The sequence below is a fragment of the Myotis myotis genome, unplaced genomic scaffold (assembly GCF_014108235.1).
Source record: "Myotis myotis isolate mMyoMyo1 unplaced genomic scaffold, mMyoMyo1.p scaffold_m19_p_2, whole genome shotgun sequence".
NCBI lineage: Eukaryota > Metazoa > Chordata > Mammalia > Chiroptera > Vespertilionidae > Myotis > Myotis myotis.
This window is the reverse complement of record NW_023416324.1, coordinates 45750868-45770104: the sequence shown is the minus strand read 5'-3', so window position 1 is coordinate 45770104 and position 19237 is coordinate 45750868. Positions and strand designations below refer to the sequence as shown.

Sequence of the window (19237 nt, the reverse complement as noted above, 5' to 3'; positions counted from 1 at the left end):
GAATAAATCTGTGTCAAAAAGGAAAAAAAAGATCAAAGAGAGAATTGGTGGGAAGGAGGGAAGGAGGGAAGGAGGGAAGGAGGAAGAGACACCACAGCAATGGGGATGATGCCCCAACAGATAACAGCTGCCTTGTCTTGTGTAACACTTGGACTGCCAAGAATAAAGCTTTAAAAAATTGTTTCTGCAACATTTTTCCTGCCTTTCAAGGGCCACTAATTATAAAACAGATTTCTAAGACATGTTTATAATCAGGTCTACATAACTGAAAGCAAATTGGAATAGATGCAGATTTACAGAAAGATTCTATCATCATAATTTAACTTCTAGAAACACCACTTCCCACCAACCTCCCGCAGCCCTAGTGGGTGGATTCCTGGCTCCTATCACTTAGAGCATCTCGAACAGACTAACAGTAGTTCCAGCTACGGCTCAGCCACCATCTGTGGCTGTCTTTCACAACCCTGGCCATCAAGTACAAGCAATATTTCAGTGCTGTTTGGCTTGGCTAGGTTCCTCCAGACATAAGCTAAGTGTTCCCATTTTTTATTCTCTGGGATTTGAGCTCCAGCAGAGTTTGAAACCTGACATTCAGAACCTAAAACTGACCTTGATTACAAGATTTTGACTGGCACTGAGACAACTAATAGAAATATCTATGTTGGGAGAAAATTAATCCTTCCACTAGGCTCTTAGAATTCATTTCCTCTACAGAATATCATAGCAATTAACGTAAAACAAAATCTGCCACCCCAAAATATACCTTTTGAGATATTGATCATTGTAAGCTGGTTATTTTCAAGAAACGAACTCAGGAAAAACCATTGACCTTCCCCGTCTAAAAGGAATTTAGACAGAGGACCTGCTCCAAGAAGGAACTATTATCAGAGATAACTATAGTTTAACACGAACAAAGTGTGATAGGGAGGAATCTAACAAGTCCTCCCAGTTCCCATGGTCAAGATGATCCAGCAAATACTTATTTACCAAATATGTGCTTTTCAATCTCCATGTGAATTGCCTTCCGGCCCTTTGAAGTCCCAAATCACAACTCCTTCCCCACTCTCCTTTGCTCACAATGGCATATAAGCCTTTAACTGCCCCATCTGTTCTTGGGTCTCATATTCTTAGGGAACCCCCCATATGTACATATGCAATAAATCTGGTCTTTCTCTTGTTAATCTGTCTCATGTTAGTCTGATTTAGTCCAGCCAGAAGAACACAGAAGGGCAGCTGGAAACCCACTACCAACAACAAACACCAACACACTGGCCTGCTAGTTGGGTGAGATGAGTGAGGCACTCAACTTGGGGGGTGGGAACTGAAGGGGGGGAACACATCCAGTAATCAAGACAAATAACATTTTGTTGCAATATTTTAAAATATCAAAATACAAAATAACCGCGATGAAAGGCTATGAAAATTTTTAAATAAAGACAGGATCCAACCCTGCACTTGTACAACTCACTGACTATATCCTAATCTCAGTCCTACTGAATCTAGTATTTACTTAAAATATTGATATTAAAAATTGAGATACATGTACACAATAGAATACTACTTGGCCATAAAAGGGAAGGAAATCTCACCCTCTGTGACACCATGGATGGACCTGGATAATATTATGCTAAGTGAAATAAGCCAGTCAGCAGAAGATAAGTACCATATGACTTCTCTTATATGTGGAATCTAATACTCAAAATAAAACAGAAACAGATTCAGGTACAGAGAACAGACTGAAAGCTGTCGGGGTGGGGGGGGGGCTGGATGAAAAAGATAAAGAGATTTAGCAAAAATAAAACAAAAGGGGTTGTTGGAGATAGAAGAGGGTAAGAGGGGAATAAATGGTTATGGAAGGAGACTTGACTTGGGGTGGGGAACACACAATACAATATACAGATCATGTATTATAGAATTGTACACTTGAAACCTATGTAATTTTATTAACCAATGTCTCCCAAATAAATTCAATAAAAATTAAATTTAAATTTAAAAACAATAAATAAAAAATAAGTAAAATACTGGTATTTTCATTTTATTGCATTAAACTATTACTTATTGAATTTTGGTACCCCCTTAAATTTTTCACTCAAGAAGACTGCCCACGCCCTGCCTCAGCCCTGCCACCACATATTAACTTAATACTCAGAGGAAACCCTATGAGGTAGCTCTACAGTTACTCTCATTTGTGAATAAACAAAAGCAGCCACTTTGCCTAAGATCACAGAGCTAGGGTAGCCAAGTCAGATTCCAAACTCAGCTATGTGGCTCAGAGCCCATGCTCTAAAGACACCATACTACCTCTCAGAGCCTTGCATCACTAAGGCATTCAACATAAATCTATATAGGCCTTAATTTTAAGAAATATGTGGAAAACAATTCAAATAAACTATACTTAATGACAATTTGGGCAAATTTAGTCTTGACTTATTCATCTCTAATCAATGTTCTATGATGTTTACACTGTGTTAATTCCACCAAACTCCTGGAATTTTTCTAATTTAATCTTTAAATCTTTAGCCACCTTAACTCTTGGAATGAGCCAAGGAGAGAGGGGATGTCTGGACCCTCACTTAAAAGGCCAAGATTACACAGCCCAGCCGTTGTGTCTATGGTTGAGCATCAGCCTATGTACAAGGAGGTTCATAGGTTTGAATCCTGGTCAGGGCACATGCCCAGGTTATGGGCTTGATCTCCTGTAGGGGGTGTGCAGGAGGCAGCCCATCAATGATTCTCTCTCATCATTGATGTTTCCCTCTCTTTCATTCCCTCTCCCTTCTTCTCTGAAATCAATAAAAATATTTTTTAAAAATAAATAAAGTGATAGTTTAAAAAAAGAGAAAGGACAGATTTTGAGTGGCCTGAAGTAGCTGGTGCCAGTAATTAGGTTCTGAGATGAACCTGGTACATACCCTCAAATACTGTCAGTGTTAGGAGGCTAATTGAACTACAGTGTACATTGCAGGACAATGTTCACAAATACTCCCAAATAATGTGTTATTTACAAAGAGTAAATAAATCCACTTTATTTAGAAATTTAGAAATAAATCCACTTCAGCTACAATGGTCTCACCACATTTAGGCAGATGTTAGTGGACATTGCCGTCAAAAAGGGTCAGTGAAACAGGCTGAAAAAGAATCTGGAAATGATATCATGGGAAGAATGGTTGAGGGAACTAGGACTATTTTGCTTGTGGGAGGGAGGACGGGGGAAGAACTTAAAAGTCAGGCAAGTGGTGCCTAGCAACTATTTTCAATTTTCTAAAGAATTAATGGATTTAATTTATGTGGCTCCAAGAGACTTAAGTTGGACAAGTAGATGACAATTTATGGGTAGCAGTTTGAAGAAGTTGGCTTTCATCTCAGTATAAGGCGAAAATCTCCCAACAATTAGACCTGTCCAGCAATGAAAGAGCCTGATCCAGAGGAGGCAAGTTGGCTGTCAGCTGCTATAGAAAGGGCCCAAAGGATCCAGCACAGAATGGCCACTTGGACAGAAGGACTTAAAATCCCTTCCAACTCTAAGACATTAAGCAATGGAACAAATAATTAAACTTAACACATTCATTGTTATGCATAGTGTTTAGTTCCTAAAAACCCTAGAAAACTGAAACAAAGCCATGAGCTTACTGGAAAGGAGGTCTTACACTTTTATTTTATTCCAAACTGAGATTCTTGATTTTTTTTTTAAATTACTAAGCCACTGAAGTAATGAGAGTTAAAAATCTTCTACCATCTCCTCCCTCGGTGCTCCAGACACCTGCTTCCTCTTCTCTCCACTGATGGAAAGCTCACTCCTACATCAGGCTCTTTCCACATGCTGTTCCCTCCGTCCCCAAATCTTCACACATCCGGCCCCTACCCTCATTCGGTGCGCAGCTTCAATGTCACCTCAGGGAGACCTTCTCCAACTCCACAATCTAAAGCGGTCTTCCCCAGTCACTATCCGGCACTGCACTGTTGTGTTTTCTTCGTAGTGCTTACACAAGATATAAGGTATAAGACATAAGGAATTCAAGGTTACCTTGATTATTTTTCCCTTGTATATAGCACATCTTCCCTCCTGCCAAAAACATTTGTTGAACTGAGCTGACACTAATGGATTTACTATTCAGATGGCAACAGACTATAACTAAAGTTATGAAACAGATCATCTTACAGGGAGGTGATAATGAATACCATATTATAAGTGCAGATTAGCAATAAAAGAAATGTCAGAGAAGAAAATGACATGTAGCTGCAACAGCTGTGGAAAAAGCTTCACGGAGGCGATGAACGGAAGATAGACTTTGAGAGATTAGTAAGTGTGAAAGGCATTACTGGAGAAAGGTACATCTGAACAATGCCCTCCCCTTCTGGTCCATGATGTTAACATTTCGCCCCCACACATATACTCTACCATGCCTCATGAGAACATAATACAGAACCTAGAACCCTAGATTGTAAGTGTCTTGTGGGTAGAAACCATGTTTTATTTTTCAATGGCTCCCTATACCTAATGTGGGCACAGAAAGGTCTATCACTTGACTAATGAAATATCAAATTCAGGTATTATTCCAGAACTCTTACCATTATGATAAAAAGCAACTTCTACCTCCCCACAATAACATATGGTTTCTGTGTTAGACCTCTTAGTCCTTTTTGGAGGAGGGAGAAGGAAGTCAATGTTTCCTTTTTTAGATGTTTAATGTTTTAGGGACACAAACCACGGACCTCTAGCCTACCCTTAAAGAACCAGCTGAATCTCTGTGCACCTGCGGATAACTAAGCTGTAGTAATTCCTTGCCGTCCACGGTCCCCATGTGGCATTTATGAGACATGAATGGACATTTCACTAGTTACTGGAGTACCTGAATGGCAGCATGGGAAGTTTTATCCCTAGCTACGGAGTCCCAAGTTGGAATGCAAGCTTCTCTACCAACTGGCTGTTGGACCTACGGCAAGTAACTCAACCTCTGAGGCCATTTCTTTATTTTCAAAGTGACCTAGTAACAACAGCTCTGTAGATTTGTGTGTGGACTAAAAGATAATATGCACACAACAGCCAGTACCGGGCCTAGCACAGGCTTGACTCAATGCAAATGTTAGTTATAATGACCAAGTCACAAGAATTCAAAAAGTGCCAGCATCACCGGTTGCTGATCAAGAAGAAAGTGCTGAAGAACAGAAAAACGGTTGATTTCTAGATTCTTGGCAATTTGATGAGCAGGGGTAACTGCATTATTTCAATACTGTCACTCTCACTGGCTAAGTAAGGGCTGCTTGACCTGTCATTTAACCAGTATAAGAATTCTTGAAATTTAGAAGTGAGGCTGTTAAAATATAAAATCAGCATCTACTTGGACTTTGTGAAGCTCTATAAATGAGACCTTCTGTCCCATAAAGGCCAACCTGGGAACCAAACTGCAAGTGTTGGAGAAAGGCACAGAGTAATCCAAAGCCTCTACTACAGAGATTCTCAACCTTGGCTGCACATTAGAATCACCTGGGAATCTTTTTAAAATCCTGATTTCTGGGCCTCATCCTCCAGAAATTCTGTTTCTTTGTTATGGGGTGGGGCCACAACATTAGTAACAAAGAAACAGAATTTCTGGAGGATGAAGCCCAGAAATCAGGATTTTAAAAAGATTCCCAGGTGATTCTAATGTGCAGCCAAGGTTGAGAACCACTGCTCTACTACCTCCTCACGCGTTGAAAAACCAATGTAGTCTGCTGAAAGACAATAATACATGGTTGTCATATCTGACTCGCTGTGAAAGCATACTGTCTAAAACTGTACGAGACAAACATAATTTCCAAGTCCTTAAATCTCACAACATGGACCGCACAGAGTGCTGAAGAGTAGATGGTATATTGTAATGCCCTTGAACAATATACTTGGTAGATTTGAAAGGAAACCGGCAATTCAATATGTCATGTATTTGGGTGGATTTATAGCTAATAGCCTAGTACTCGATTTACTAGTTTCATGATCAACTGCCACCACTTGAGTTCCAGAAAGTTTGAAGCAGAAATGTGAAAGTTTCATAAACTACGGCGGCACAGTGTTTGTGCGAACCTTAAAGACGAAGCACAAACAATGAAAGCTGGAGGTGATATGGAGCAGATACAACCCTTTCCTTGGACACCACTCTAGCTCACCTGCAGTCACTTCACACAGCATCCCACCAAAGGTAAGATTTTTCGGTCAAGCCAAAAGTCACTGTCCTATTAAAAACCCCTTCAATAGCTTTCCAGTGCCATGAAATAAAATCCAATCCTTTCCAGGACCCTTGCGGCTCATATTTGTTCATCGCTCTCACCTGACCTCTTTCCACATTCCCGCTGCTCGTAAGGATCCAAAAATACTGCCTTCTTTCTGCTCCTCAAACAAGCTGTGCTTGCTTTCACCTCAGGCCCTTGGCCCTTGCTTCTCCCAAAAACACTTGTGATCCTAGGCCAGTGATGGCGAACCTATGACACGCATGTCAGAGGTGACACGCGAACTCATTTTTTTTTGGTTGATTTTTCTTTGTTAAATGGCATTTAAATATATAAAATAAATATCAAAAATATAAGTCTTTGTTTTACTATGGTTGCAAATATCAAAAAATTTCTATATGTGACACGGCACCAGAGTTAAGTTAGGGTTTTTCAAAATGCCGACACGCTGAGCTCAAAAGGTTTGCCATCACTGTCCTAGATCATTGCATGTTCATCCCTATGGCTATTCATCTCTCAGAGAGAACTTTCCTAATCACACCACCTAGGATATAGCCACCTTAGCCCTCATTACTAACTCCTCACCATTTCATTTCCTTCATAACATATTCTTCTATCTAATACTATCCTGTTTTCTCCATATGGACTCATCTGTCCTCTCAACCTCCTCATCCTCTCACCTCTCTGGGGACTCACATTTCTAAAAACAAATAGATATGAGTACGGAGTCAAAAAAATATCTGCTGAATAAATGGAATAACAGAAATTAAAAATGCTTTTGAAGAGCCCTGGCCAGGTAGCTCAATTGGTTAGAATATCATCCTGTACACCAAAAGGTTGCAGGGTGATTTCTGGTCAGGGCACATACCTAGTTGCAGGTTCAATCCTCCATCAGAATGTGTATGGGAAGCAACAACTGATCAATGTTTCTCATCTCTCTCTCTCTCTCTCTCTCTCTCTCTCTCTCTCTCTCTCTCTCTCTCTCTCCTTGCCTTCCTCCCTTCCTCTCTCCCTCTAAAGTCAATAAAAACATATCCTCGGGTGAGGATTTTTAAAAAATGCTTGAAGAAGCTTTAAAAACACAGAAAAGCCCTGGCCAGTGTGGCTCAGTTGGTTGAGCATCATTCCATGCACCAAGAGGTCACCAGATCGATTCCCAGTCAGGGTACATGCCTGGGTTGCAGGCTTGATCCCCAGGGAGGGAGAGGAGGGGTGCAGGAAGCAACCAATCAATGTTTCTCATTGATGCTTCTCTCTCCCTCTCCCTTACTCAAAAAAATCCATTAAAAATTTTTTTTAAAAAAGCAGAAAAAAAATTACCACCATACATACATCTATCTAAGTGGGAGGGCAAAAGTTATCAATTAATATAACCCCAAGTTAGTTTGTTGGGGGTAGTGGGACAAAGACACAGGAAAGAAAAAAATAAAATAACAAATTTCAGGTGTCAGGGTAGTATTATGGGTAATTTTTATTGTCTCTTCAATTATTTCCATTTTCACATTTACTAATTCTTTTAAAAGGCATGATCAGAAAAAGCTACTTTAAAAAAATGACAGCACTGAAAGAATGCTCACATTCAGCAGCTCCTGTGGCTGAGACCTACTGTCATGGAATGTGGAGAGTGCTTACAGTGTTTGGACAGGTTCAAGCCTAGGACTAATGAGAGGGCACGGTCCTCTCGTGGCCACGTGCAAGTCCCAGCGTGGAGGACAGAGCCCTCCCAGCACAATTATAGCCAACAGCTATAGTTGTAAGCTTGAACCTATGGTCCGAACATGTGGCCCCACGTGTCTGAGTGATGTGGGCTTGATAGAGTTCAGGTGCATGTATTTGAGTAGGATTGAAACCCACGAGAATGTTGTAAACATCTTGACCACGCCCTTACTTGGCCTCGTGGAATCTGGCTAGAAAATAAAGACAAGGCTTGTGGTCCATGGCGCGCTCTCTCTCTCCATCAAAGAGGGCGGTGTCCTGCCGAGACTCAGCTTTCTTCTCTTGTCTGTCTTTTCTCAATCCTTCACCGCCCCCACTCGGGCTCACTGAACCTGGCTGAGCTGGCGTGGCACATAAGGCGCCCAATGTGGGGCTGAGTATGCCATGGTCGTGCCAGCCTGCCACAATGGAACACTTGGTTCCAGTCACAAATAGCTCTCTACAATATATAAAAACCCTCAAAGGAACCAGAAGGTAAGGGGGTGTGGAGTGGACCTGCAGACTGAGGAGATGCTTCAAAATTGGTCAGACTCCTTGGCCTGGGTTATGCCCCCGCTCTCACCAAGCTAGAGAAAAAATGGAATATAACACATTCTATAAATCCTGTAATAAGCCAAGAACCCTGTAGGATCTACACAAAGGCTAACTATATAATATTTTAGGTACATTGTTAAAATCTGTCTCTCAAGTCTCTCTAACACAGCTTCTCTATCATCCAATATCTCTGTTTAATGTAAGTTTTCACTTACACAGAAAGATACACTTATCTTTAATGAGTACCCCTCAAAAATGCCCCCAAACCCTGAACCCTCTGAACTAGGTCATCTTTTCAGAGAAGAGAGACTCAGACCATAGTCTAATTTGAAATGCTAGTCCCATCTGCAAACCCCAGCAAGAGCTGCAGTTAGTAATTAAGAGCAGAAACAGGCTTGTCCTTGAGCATCTTTTCTCTCAGTCAAGTCCAGGATGCTTTCAAATAAAAATCTGCTAACTCTCCTGAACTTAAGATAGACCCAGTCCAGAATAATGTGATTTTCAAAACACCACTACTTGTCCAAACCTTAACACAGGATTCTCACATCTTCAGAGGAAGGTTTCAGTCACCCAGCACTCAACAAAGGAAGCTCTCACTACACATAAAAAGTGTGAATGGGCTCGTGCGCACACAGACACAGTGATGACTGAGGGCCCAGCCTCTGTCAATCTAAGAGAACTCTCTCTTCTATTTACCTACGCAGTGAGCCAAAAATTTGGGGTGAGTCTTCAAATAAGGTACTTGATAAGTCTCAGCCTGCATGGCTCCAGGCAGACAAGGCAAAGCTAATGTGTGACAGCTAACAAGGCTAATCTCAAATCTACAGTGAAGGGAAGCAGAGTCTGTCACACCAAAATATGCCTCTTTGGGATATTATTTTAGGCTGGTTAATTTTAAGAACAGCAGACATGAGCCTGGCCAGCATGTGTGCTCAGTGGTTGAGTGTCGACCTATGAATCAGGAGGTCACAGTTTGGTTACCAGTCAAGGCACTTGCCCGGGTTTTGGGTTCAATCCCCAGTTTGGGGCCTGCAGGAGGCAGCCGATCAATTATTCTCTCTCATCATTGGTGTTTCTATCTATCTCTCTCTCCCTTCCTCTCTGAAATCAATAAAAAAATATATTTTTTACGTTTTCCAGAACACATGATGACGTCAGAGACATTTCAACCTGCAGCAGAAGCTTTGAGCCTGACATCTTGAAATCTTCGATGGCTGTCCCCTTGGCTCAGAAACTGATTTACAATTTGCTCCAATTATTAACCGTTGTTCTTTTGTTTTCTAGAGATGCCTCTTATTAATTACCTCATTGCTTGCTCAATATAGACCTAATGTCAGGAGCTCACCTGCCAGACCACATTTTGAAATGAGAGACAACTGCTTAACTGACCTGACCTAGTCTCACGATTAAGGAACCTTTAATAAGATATTGAACAATCTACCAGCATTGCTCCTGGAATGTGAAACTTCTTATTTGAAGTTTCAAAGAAGGGACTGGAGGGGAACAGCACTTGCCACTCCAAAATCTGCCTCTTTGGGATAGTGATTATTTTAGACGGGTTAATTTTAAGAAACAGCAGCAGACAGGGGAGAAGCTCTGAGAACTAAGTAGAAGTTACCCTTTGTAAAGAACACTTACATTTACAGTGGGGCCTTGACTTACGAGTGTCCCGACTAACGAGTTTTTCGAGATATGAGCCGTCTCTCGGCCAATTTTTGCTTTGAGTTGCGAGCTAAAATTCGGGTTACGAGCCAGCTTCAGATACCCCACCGCTAGTTGGCTCAGCGAACGTCACAGTGAACGCCACATCAGCCCAGCATCATGTGTCTCACTCGTTCACAATTGATTTGACATACGAATAATTTGAGTTACGAGCTCCGTCACGGAACAAATTAAACTCGAAAGTCAAGGCCCCACTGTATAAAGGAAATCTCCATTTGTGAGGTACTTCCCTCACTTTACCAGGCAGGCCTGCCTTCACTGTCAATGCATAACAATATTATACTTGTTTATTGTGCTTTTCCTGGTGACCTCTCATAACTGAATCTCCACCTCCAACATCCTTTGTCCTTAGCTGAAGATGGTATTTAAGGTGATAGCTTCTGCCATTTTGGCAAGTTACTGTTTTCCTGGGTCTTCCCTATATATACAGATGTAAAGATACATGTTATTAAACATTTGTTTCTCTCCTGCTAATCTGCCTCATGTCATTTGATTATTAGACCAGCCAGAAGAACCATGAAGGTATTAAAGAGAAAAACCACAAGCCCCCAAAATGGCCTCACTGGTGCTAAAAACCCATGATACCAAACCTAGATTTAATACCTGGTCTAATTACATTTTTAACCTCACCGGAAACAATCCTAATCAACCAATCTAGACTTTTCTGGTCAACACCAATGAGGTAATCTGTTACTTGGGCACTCTATATCCCCCAGAGAAAGAAGCATCTCAGTTATAAAAAGTCATGGAGATATAAAGTACAGCATAGGCAATATAGTCAATAACCTTGTAATAACTGTGTATGGTGTTAGATGGGTACTAGACTTATGGGGGTGATCAGTTCATAAGGTATATGAATGTCTAATCACTATGTTGTACACCTGAAACTAATATAATTTTGCATGTCAACTGTAATTGGAAGATAAATTAAATTATTCATTTAAATAAAGACATATATATATATATATATATATATATATATATACATACCTAATATGCAAAGTGTCCCCTCGGAAGTTCGACAGACTGGGAGTTGACAGACTGGGAGTTCAATTGCTCGCTATGATGTAAGCTGATATCAGGAGGCGAAACAAAGGAAGGCCCTGGCCAGCAGCTGGGGAAGGAAGGCCTTGGCCAGCAGCTGGCAGCTGCTAGGAACCCTACACATGCACAAATTTCGTGCACTGGGCCTCTAGTATAGGAATTTTTTAAAAATGTGCATGATGAAAAACCTTTTCATGGTCCCCACCCCCAACCCCTTCCAAAGAAAAGATAATCTGTTTTCTTTTGTTAATGGCTCCCTTCACCAACCCTTCTGAATGCCCTTCTCGTTGCTAGATGGGAAGCTGCCCCTTCATGAACACTTAATAAAGCCAATTCCATGTTCTAACAAAGGGTAGAAAAAAATTTTTCCTCCCTCAAAATAGTAAGTATAAACTTTTACCAAAAATCAGAGCTAATTGCCAAAACTGGTTTAGCTCAGTGGATAGAGCGTCGGCCTGCGGACTGAAAGGTCCCAAGTTCGATTCTGGTCAAGGGCATGTACCTGGGTTGCAGGCACATCCCCAGTAGGAGATGTGCAGGAGGCAGCTGATCGATGTTTCTCTCTCATCGATGTTTCTAACTCTCTATCTCTCTCCCTTCCTCTCTGTAAAAAATCATTAAAATATATATTTTTTAAAAAATCAGAGCTAATTAAACAGAATGGATTTGATAGCTGGAGGCTGTTTGACTCCTTCTGGGGAAGGTGTCCATAGAATTCCTGACCCATTGTTGAACTCCTTTTATGTTTGTTTGTTTGTTTGTTTGCCAAATCCCTCTACCAGGAGAAACTGAGACAAGTAGAAGGGACAGGGGCACAAGATCATCTCAATATTGCTATAGCCCCCAGCACCTGGTGCTATAGAATAGTAAGAAGCTAGTAAAATTCCAGGACAAGTGGAATAGGAAAACTAAGAAATATAGTTAAAGAGCAGTTTGCAGCCACCTAATAATTCCTATCTTCAGTAAACCAAGGATACTTAAGGGGCCTAGCTGGTTTGGCTCAATGGACAGAGCTTCAGCCTGTGGACTTAAAGGTCCTGGGTTCGATTCTGGTCAGGGGCACATGTCCAGATTGCAGGCTCGATCCCCAGCAGGGGGAGTGGAGGAGGTAGCTGATCAAAGATTCTCTCTCATCATTGATGTTTCTATCTCTCTCTCCCTCTCCCTTCCTCTCTGAAATCAATAAAAATATTTTTTACAAAAAAAGAGTAAATGGTTTGCACTTCTCCCCAACCAGAGGGTAAATAGCTTAAATCACTCTACTGAGAGAGAGAGAGAGAGAGAGAGAGAGAGAGAGAGAGAGAGAGAGAGAGAGACAACAGAAATCCAATTAAGTGCCATTTGCCAACCACACCTAAGGGCAGACAAATTAAGAGACTGGCCCAGCCAGTGTGGCTTAATGGTTGAACATCTACCAATGAAACAAGAGGTCACAGTTCAATTCCTGGTCAGGGCATGTGCTGGGGGCTGCGGGCTCAATCCCCAGTATGGGGTGTGCAGGAGGCAGCTAATTAGTGATTCTTTCTCATTACTAATGTTCTTATCTCTCTCCCTCTCCCTTCCTCTCTGAAATCTTTAAAATATATATATTTTAAAAAGACAATCTCATTTTCATTTTGGTACATCAGCAAATGAATATTCTATTAACCTGCCCTAAGACTTCCCCTAAATTCCCGGCTTTTAAAACCCCTGAAAATGAAAACATATCCCCTAATTGGCAGCTCTTCCTGGGCTAACCCCCTGAACCTTGTCCCCAAGGCCCCCTATTCTCTGACTTCCCAGTGAGCTAAGGCAGCCCAACCTAGGCTCTCCTGTTGCTTCTCCTATGCTCTTCTTGTTTCATTCTCCTAAGTATGTTTTTGCTGTGGTCAACAAATTTTTGCTTACTTTTCTACACTTTGTCTCTTGATTGAAATCTCTCCTTCAAGAAGACAAGAACGGAGGTCTCCTTGTTAGGGACAGAAATAGAATATTGGGGACTAGCTACAGACATAAGAAATCTTAATCATGCTGTTAACCTTCATTGTTCTGATTAAGGAAAGCACATTCTACCCTGGGGCTGTATGCCCCTGGGACCTGGGAGTCAACCTTGGAATGAAGTCCATTCTCCTATTATCATAGATTAACAACCTTGTAGTCCAATCAAGGCCCGCCCCAGCCCACATTGCCTGTAATACCCATTTTGCATAACCATTCTTATTTCTTTTGCCTACTTCACCATGGAGGGGTGCAGAGTAGATTTTTGGAGATGACCTGCTGCTCTCCCATACTGCCAGCATTACGGGAATAAATGCTCATTTGTGATTCAACTCTGTCTCAGCTTAATTGGCTCAAGTAGTGACAGGCAGCCGGACCCATTGGTTGTCCCATTTCATCCTTATCTTCTCCTCTCCCCGGGTAACACTAGAACACTGCTTGACACAAAGCAGGTACTCAGTAAGTACCTATAGGATGAGTCACTGACATAGGTTGCACTTTGTTATAACTGTATGTGGCCTCAACAATCGAACCAAGCCATGTACAGAAAAGAGACCAAGTCTGCCAAGGTAGGTGGAGGAAGGAAGATTTCCCAGAAGCAAAGAGCAGCTCTTCCCTGAAGGAGCAGCTTTTCACCAAGCAGAGGCTGCCAGAAAGCCATGTGGACAGGGGTATGCCCTAATGGAAGCTGCAGCAGATGGCCGAGCTACTTTCCAATTCAAATTCCTCCCAAGGTTTTATTTCCTGGGGTTTTGTTGTTTCATCATCTCCTTCAAACATTCAGCTATAAAGGGGGTACATACTCAGGGGTTGTTGTGCTTCTCTACCAGGGAATTAGCCGAAAGAAAACAGCAGGTAACAAAAAATAAATACTATGGAATGTTTTATTTACTGGGCAGTAAGACTCTTAGACTTTCTGAGAAATATAATCCGAAAACAGTCTCCAAGTCCACTAGAAATAAACCACTTTAAAAACAAATTGCTATCCTTTATTTTTCTTCTCTAAACGGGTTCATGCAAAAACTACTTGATTCCCAACAGAAAAAAAAGAAAAAGGTAATCTAAACATTTCATAGTCACTTCTTCTTACTCCAAGGAGAAATCTGGGAGGGAGGAAGAGGAGATGGAAGTATTTGAAAGAGAATAAAAACTGAAATTCAAAATGCAGAACAAAGGAAAGTTAAATAAAAAAAACTAATGAGAATAAGGGAAAAGAGCAAGTGGAAATTTTTCAAAACCTCTAAGAGCAGAAAAACACCCCTTCCCGTCACATTCTCTTTAAAAATGGAAGAGCCCTGGCTGGTGTGTCTCAGTTGGCTGAGCACTATCCCGTGCACCAACAGGTCACCGGTTTGATTCCTGGTGTGGGGGGAGAGGGAGGCAGCCAACTGATGTCTCTCTCACCCTCTCCCTTCCTCCCTAAAAATCACTGATAACATTTTATAAATAAATAAATAAACAACAAACTAGGAAAGGGCCAATAAGCCAGCCCCGAGGAGGAAAGGTGTAAAGCCCTTCATGCCAGAAGGAAACAAGTCAGGGATAGAGAATGCTAAGAAATGGGCTCAATCCCACTCTAGCATTTCCCCCCCTCACTATGCCTCCATCTCCCTACCATGCACAAGGGACCGCATCACAAAACCCTTAGGTTGAGAGCCAGCCTTCCCTCTCACACTGCTCTCCCCCAAAACAGAAAGAACCACCCCAAACTCTGAAATAAAATGCATTAGAGTGTGGTATTAAAATTAAAATAGACCTAATTTAAGTAACTAAACCTCCCAGAGAAAATTCCAGGTGTAACCAGTGCTCTTCCTTCTAAGAGATGGATGGGGGGGGGGGGGGGGGCGGGGGCGGGGGATGCGGGAGTGTTCTTGAAAATCAAAGTAAAAACTTGCTTTTACTACCAGCTTGACATAATAAACTCTGCCTTTGAGATACTTAATTCCTAACTTTTCAAATTAATATGTGCTTCTGTAATCAAGATCCCTGGATAATGCCCTGGCTGGTTTTGCTCAATGGGTAGAGCGTCCGCCTTCGGACTGGAGGGTCCCTGGTTGGATTTCAGTCAAGGGCACGTGCCCGGTTTCGGGCTCATCCCCAGTAGGGGGCGTGCAGAAGGCAGCCGATCAGTGGTTCTCTCTTGTCATTGATGTTTCTATCTCTCTCTCCCTTCCTCTCTGAAATAAATAAATAAATGTTTTAAAAGATCCCTGGATAATAACCACTTTGGACACTGGAAACAGAAGCGATGGTCAAGAACCCCGTTTGCAATAACTTTTCATAAAGAAGTTGATAATTATAAGCATCTGCATCCCAGGAGGGTTATGTACCTCGCTCGCAGCACAACAGCTGCCTCTCGCCTTTTAATGCCAGTTAATGAGCTGGTGTGAAGGTGGGGTGGAAGGAGAGGGAAGAGGGCTGTCCTGAAAGCCTGGGAGATCAGGCGATCTTTATCCCCAAAATCATCACGCAAGCCAAGGGAGGCATTCTCAAAAGGCCAGCTCTGTGCAATCTGGATTCAATATGCAATTTATCAGATCTAGTCTTCTACTAGTCTTCTCACGGCCAGGCCCGGGCTTGGAGACGGGGAGTTCCTGGTGAAAATTTACCTTAGCAAATGGCCACGGAACAGATAGGCCTTTCAGAGCCACCCAGGGCTCTGCCCGGAGACCTGAGGCGACACCGAGGGGCTGGAACAGCGCGCGGCTCCGAGCACCGCGGCGCTACAGGTTCCCCAGCGCGCACCCGGCGGACTCCCACAGGTGGGCGGCGCTCGGCGGGGGGCAGGGGGGCTGGGCCAGAGGAGTGGGCTCCGGGATGGACGCGAGGCGCTGGGGAGTGGAGTTGGCTTTGCCTTAAGGAAACAGGGCCGGAGAGGAGCTTGGCGTTGTCAGCTCCGTGGTTACCGGCTTTTGCCCAAGGCAGGAGGAGCCCCGGCGGAGAGGAGGGCGCGCACCGCCCACCCTCCTCCCCGCGGGCGTCGGCCTTCTCCCCCGGCGCACAGCCGCGGGCCACCGGCTGCATGCGGCCCGGCACGTAGGAGGCTGCCCGACCACACGCGGGAGGGGGAAGGGCGCCCCGGGCCCGAGGAGCCCCAGCCCCTCTCCGGCCGTTAGCCTCCCCGGCCTAAGCCTAACCCGCTTCGGCTCACCCCCGCCCCTCGCCCCGAACCTCCCTCACCGGTGTTGGCTTTGATGTTCTCGCGCAAGAAGTGGCCGCTGGAGAGATGCTGGAGGCCGAAGTTCTGGGCGATCCTCTGGCACACGGTGCCCTTGCCCGAGCCGGGCGGCCCGAGGATGACCGCGCGCAGGAGTTTGGAAGCCATCGCCTTCGCGTGGAGTGGGGCAGCCACGCGCGCTAGCCGGACAGCGGCCTCGGAGACGCACCGGGAACTTTGATTCTCCTGCGCCGGCTCCTGACACTCGCCGCTCGCGCGGGGACTTGGCGGCCGCCCTGCAGGGAAAGAGAGAGTTATAAGGCAGCCCCTCCCTTCAGCCCGCGGCGGGGCGGCTGGAAGGCGGAGTGAGGCGCCACGCTGCACCTCCCCTCCCTCCGCGCCCCAAGCCGGGAGCTGGGAGAAGTCCCCCGTCCCCGCCCCAGGCACGATCAGCCTTGGGGCTCAGAGGTGGGCCGGAGCAGACCTACTTCGATCCCTCCATCTCGCTCCCCACACCGCATCAGAGTTAGGGGTTGGGCAGCCCGGCATCCTCCAGCCAGTCCCACACAGGAACCCGGGTCGGCGGTGACTCCAGGCGCACCCCTCCCCCGTCGCCCCTCGCACCGGGAGGCCTGGGCGCTGAGCCCCGGCGGGGTCCTCGCACGTGGGCAGCGTTTAATCCGCGCCTCGGCCCTTCCCTGCGGCTGTCACATCCCCGAGAGTCGCAGCGGCCGCTGCGCCCGCTGCCCGCACTGACAGCGCAGCGCCCACCTCCGCCGCGGGTTGACGGATGCGCTCCCCGCCGCGAGGAGCCGGAGTCCGGCGCCTCTCCACCCAAAGCAGCCGCAAAAGCACACACCTCGGCCGGGACGCAGCGCTCCCACAGCTTGCAGCCCAGATCCCGCTGGGCGGTGCCGCCTCCGCCCGCCCCCACTCCGGTCCCGGCCGTCCACGCGGGGCTAGCGCCTTACGTAAGCCGAGGAGCCCGCGTCCGTTCCCCTGCCCACCGCGCTGCCACCCCGCCTTCCGGGCCCACGTGCTCCCCAAGACCCAGTAGGGGCTGTAGGGGCGAAGGGAGGTGGGAAGACACAAGAGACAGAAGGCCCTTTCTTGTGGTCGCCTAGGCGCGCGACCTACTGTTCAGGGGAAATAACACAACTTGTTGAGCGCCGACTGTGCGTCAAGTTGGGCCAGGTGATTTCCTTAGGCAAGGACCACTCCTGGTCCAGTATGCACAGGTGAGGAAAGGAGCCTTGGAGTGTGGCCATTCATTTCATTCGTTGGTTCATTCAACAAACGTTTATTGAGTGCCTACTGTGTGCCAGACACAGGCGCTTAGCCTATAGCTGAAAACCAGAGACGGAATGTGGCTCTCCTGGAAGCCACATTCCAGCGGGTGTTTTGGACCCTCATCTGCCTGATTCCAAAACCTAGGCTTTGGGGCAGAAGGAAGGAGGTGCGGTCATCACTCACCTGCCCTCAGGATCCTATTGCCAACTGATTCCAGGACTTCAGGGCCCAGCTGTTGACACTACACTTACAACTAATCAAGTCCAAATGGGTGCTAGCTTCTCCCTCCCCTCCCCTCCCCTGCATATCCAAATTCATATCATCTTAAATCAGCTCTCACCCCACACAGCCTTCATTTCCCGCTGGGACTAGTGTGCTAACTGCCTGCCCATACATCTCTGGCTTCTGTCAATCCATCCTCACAGCTACCAGAGATATTGCTAAAGTGCAAATGAATTTCTATTATTTCCCCACCTCTGATATTATGGTCCCTTCAGGATAAAGTAAAAATACCCAGCAGAGAAAAACAGGTGCCTTCCATATACATTTGCATTCCACCAACTGCCCTTCTCTTCCCTCCTTCCACAGGCTTCCAGCCTTTGAGAATCCATTGCAAGGTTCTGAGCCACCAACCATTGCGCACAGATGGGGAGGGACAGTGTGGAGAGGCGCCTCCTCTAGGTTCCTGGCTGGCTGGCTGTTGGGAGGCTGGGGTGAGGGAGGAGCCTAGCACCTATCCTGTCTGGCCCCTGGCAGCCCTTGTTCTCCACACACACCTACAGCCAGGCAGCACCTAGTGTCTGGCTACCTGGGAGCACACAAGAACCACCAATCCAGGGCAGCATTCATTTTCTCTAATATATCAGAGCTGCTGTAGACCTCAGAAGGTTGTTAGCTGAGCCCCTTCAGCCCTTCACCTAGAACAAAGAAGAGCTGAGGCAGGGAGTAGGATGGGTTACAGCTCCCCTCTTCTTCCTGCCACATGCCTTATAATCTATAGTAGATTCTATGTGCTGGTTTGCAAACCTGAGCCTGTCTCAACCACTCCGTGGGCTTATTAAAACAGACTGTCGAGTGCTATCCCAGTTTCTGATTCTGTGGGTCTAAGGTAATACTAAAAGCGTAATATGCTAATTAGACTGGATGTACTTCCAGATGACCTTCTGGACTAAGATGAGGCTGCAAGGGAAGCCCGGGTCCCGGGTGCTAGAGGGAAGCCAGTGCTGGCAGCCAGGGGAAGGAAGGCTTACTCTTGCACAAATTTCGTGCATCAGGCCTCTAGTTTCTAATAAGTTCCCAGGTAATGCTGCAGCTGGTGATCCGGAGATCACACTTTAAAAACCACTGCTCTAGTGAAATAAGCATTGAGAAACATGGGAGATGTGTGGTCTCTTGATTACTCTGCCTGCTGTGGGATGTTAGGACCTTTGTATCTATCAAAAATTAATTCTGTAAGTTCCTACAGAAAATACAGCTTCTAGCCTCCACAAAAACCCTGACCTATCATCACCCAGTTCTTTTGCCTACTTTTAAAATGTCTTACCAACATCACCTTATAGTGGAGCAGTGTTGGCCACTCACATGGTCCTTGGACTT

General features: G+C 45.1%; 1 protein-coding gene across 3 annotated transcripts in view; it reads right to left on the bottom strand.

The window, feature by feature from the left end:
- Positions 1–17304, bottom strand: part of AK4 (adenylate kinase 4) — a 58067-nt gene extending 40763 nt beyond the window's left edge. Inside the window, exons 1-2 of one of the 3 annotated variants that reach the window (XM_036349407.1) lie at positions 17211–17304; positions 16375–16647 (exon numbers count right to left, since the gene is read on the bottom strand). In XM_036349407.1, coding sequence (XP_036205300.1) covers positions 16375–16519 — 145 coding nt within the window. In that variant the 5' untranslated portion in view covers positions 16520–16647; positions 17211–17304. Of the gene's footprint in view, positions 1–16374; positions 16648–16839; positions 16959–17122; positions 17141–17210 lie in introns of those variants that run through there. The other 2 variants (XM_036349406.1, XM_036349405.1) reach the window with 2 other exon arrangements.
- Between the last annotated feature and the right edge of the window lie 1933 nt (positions 17305–19237).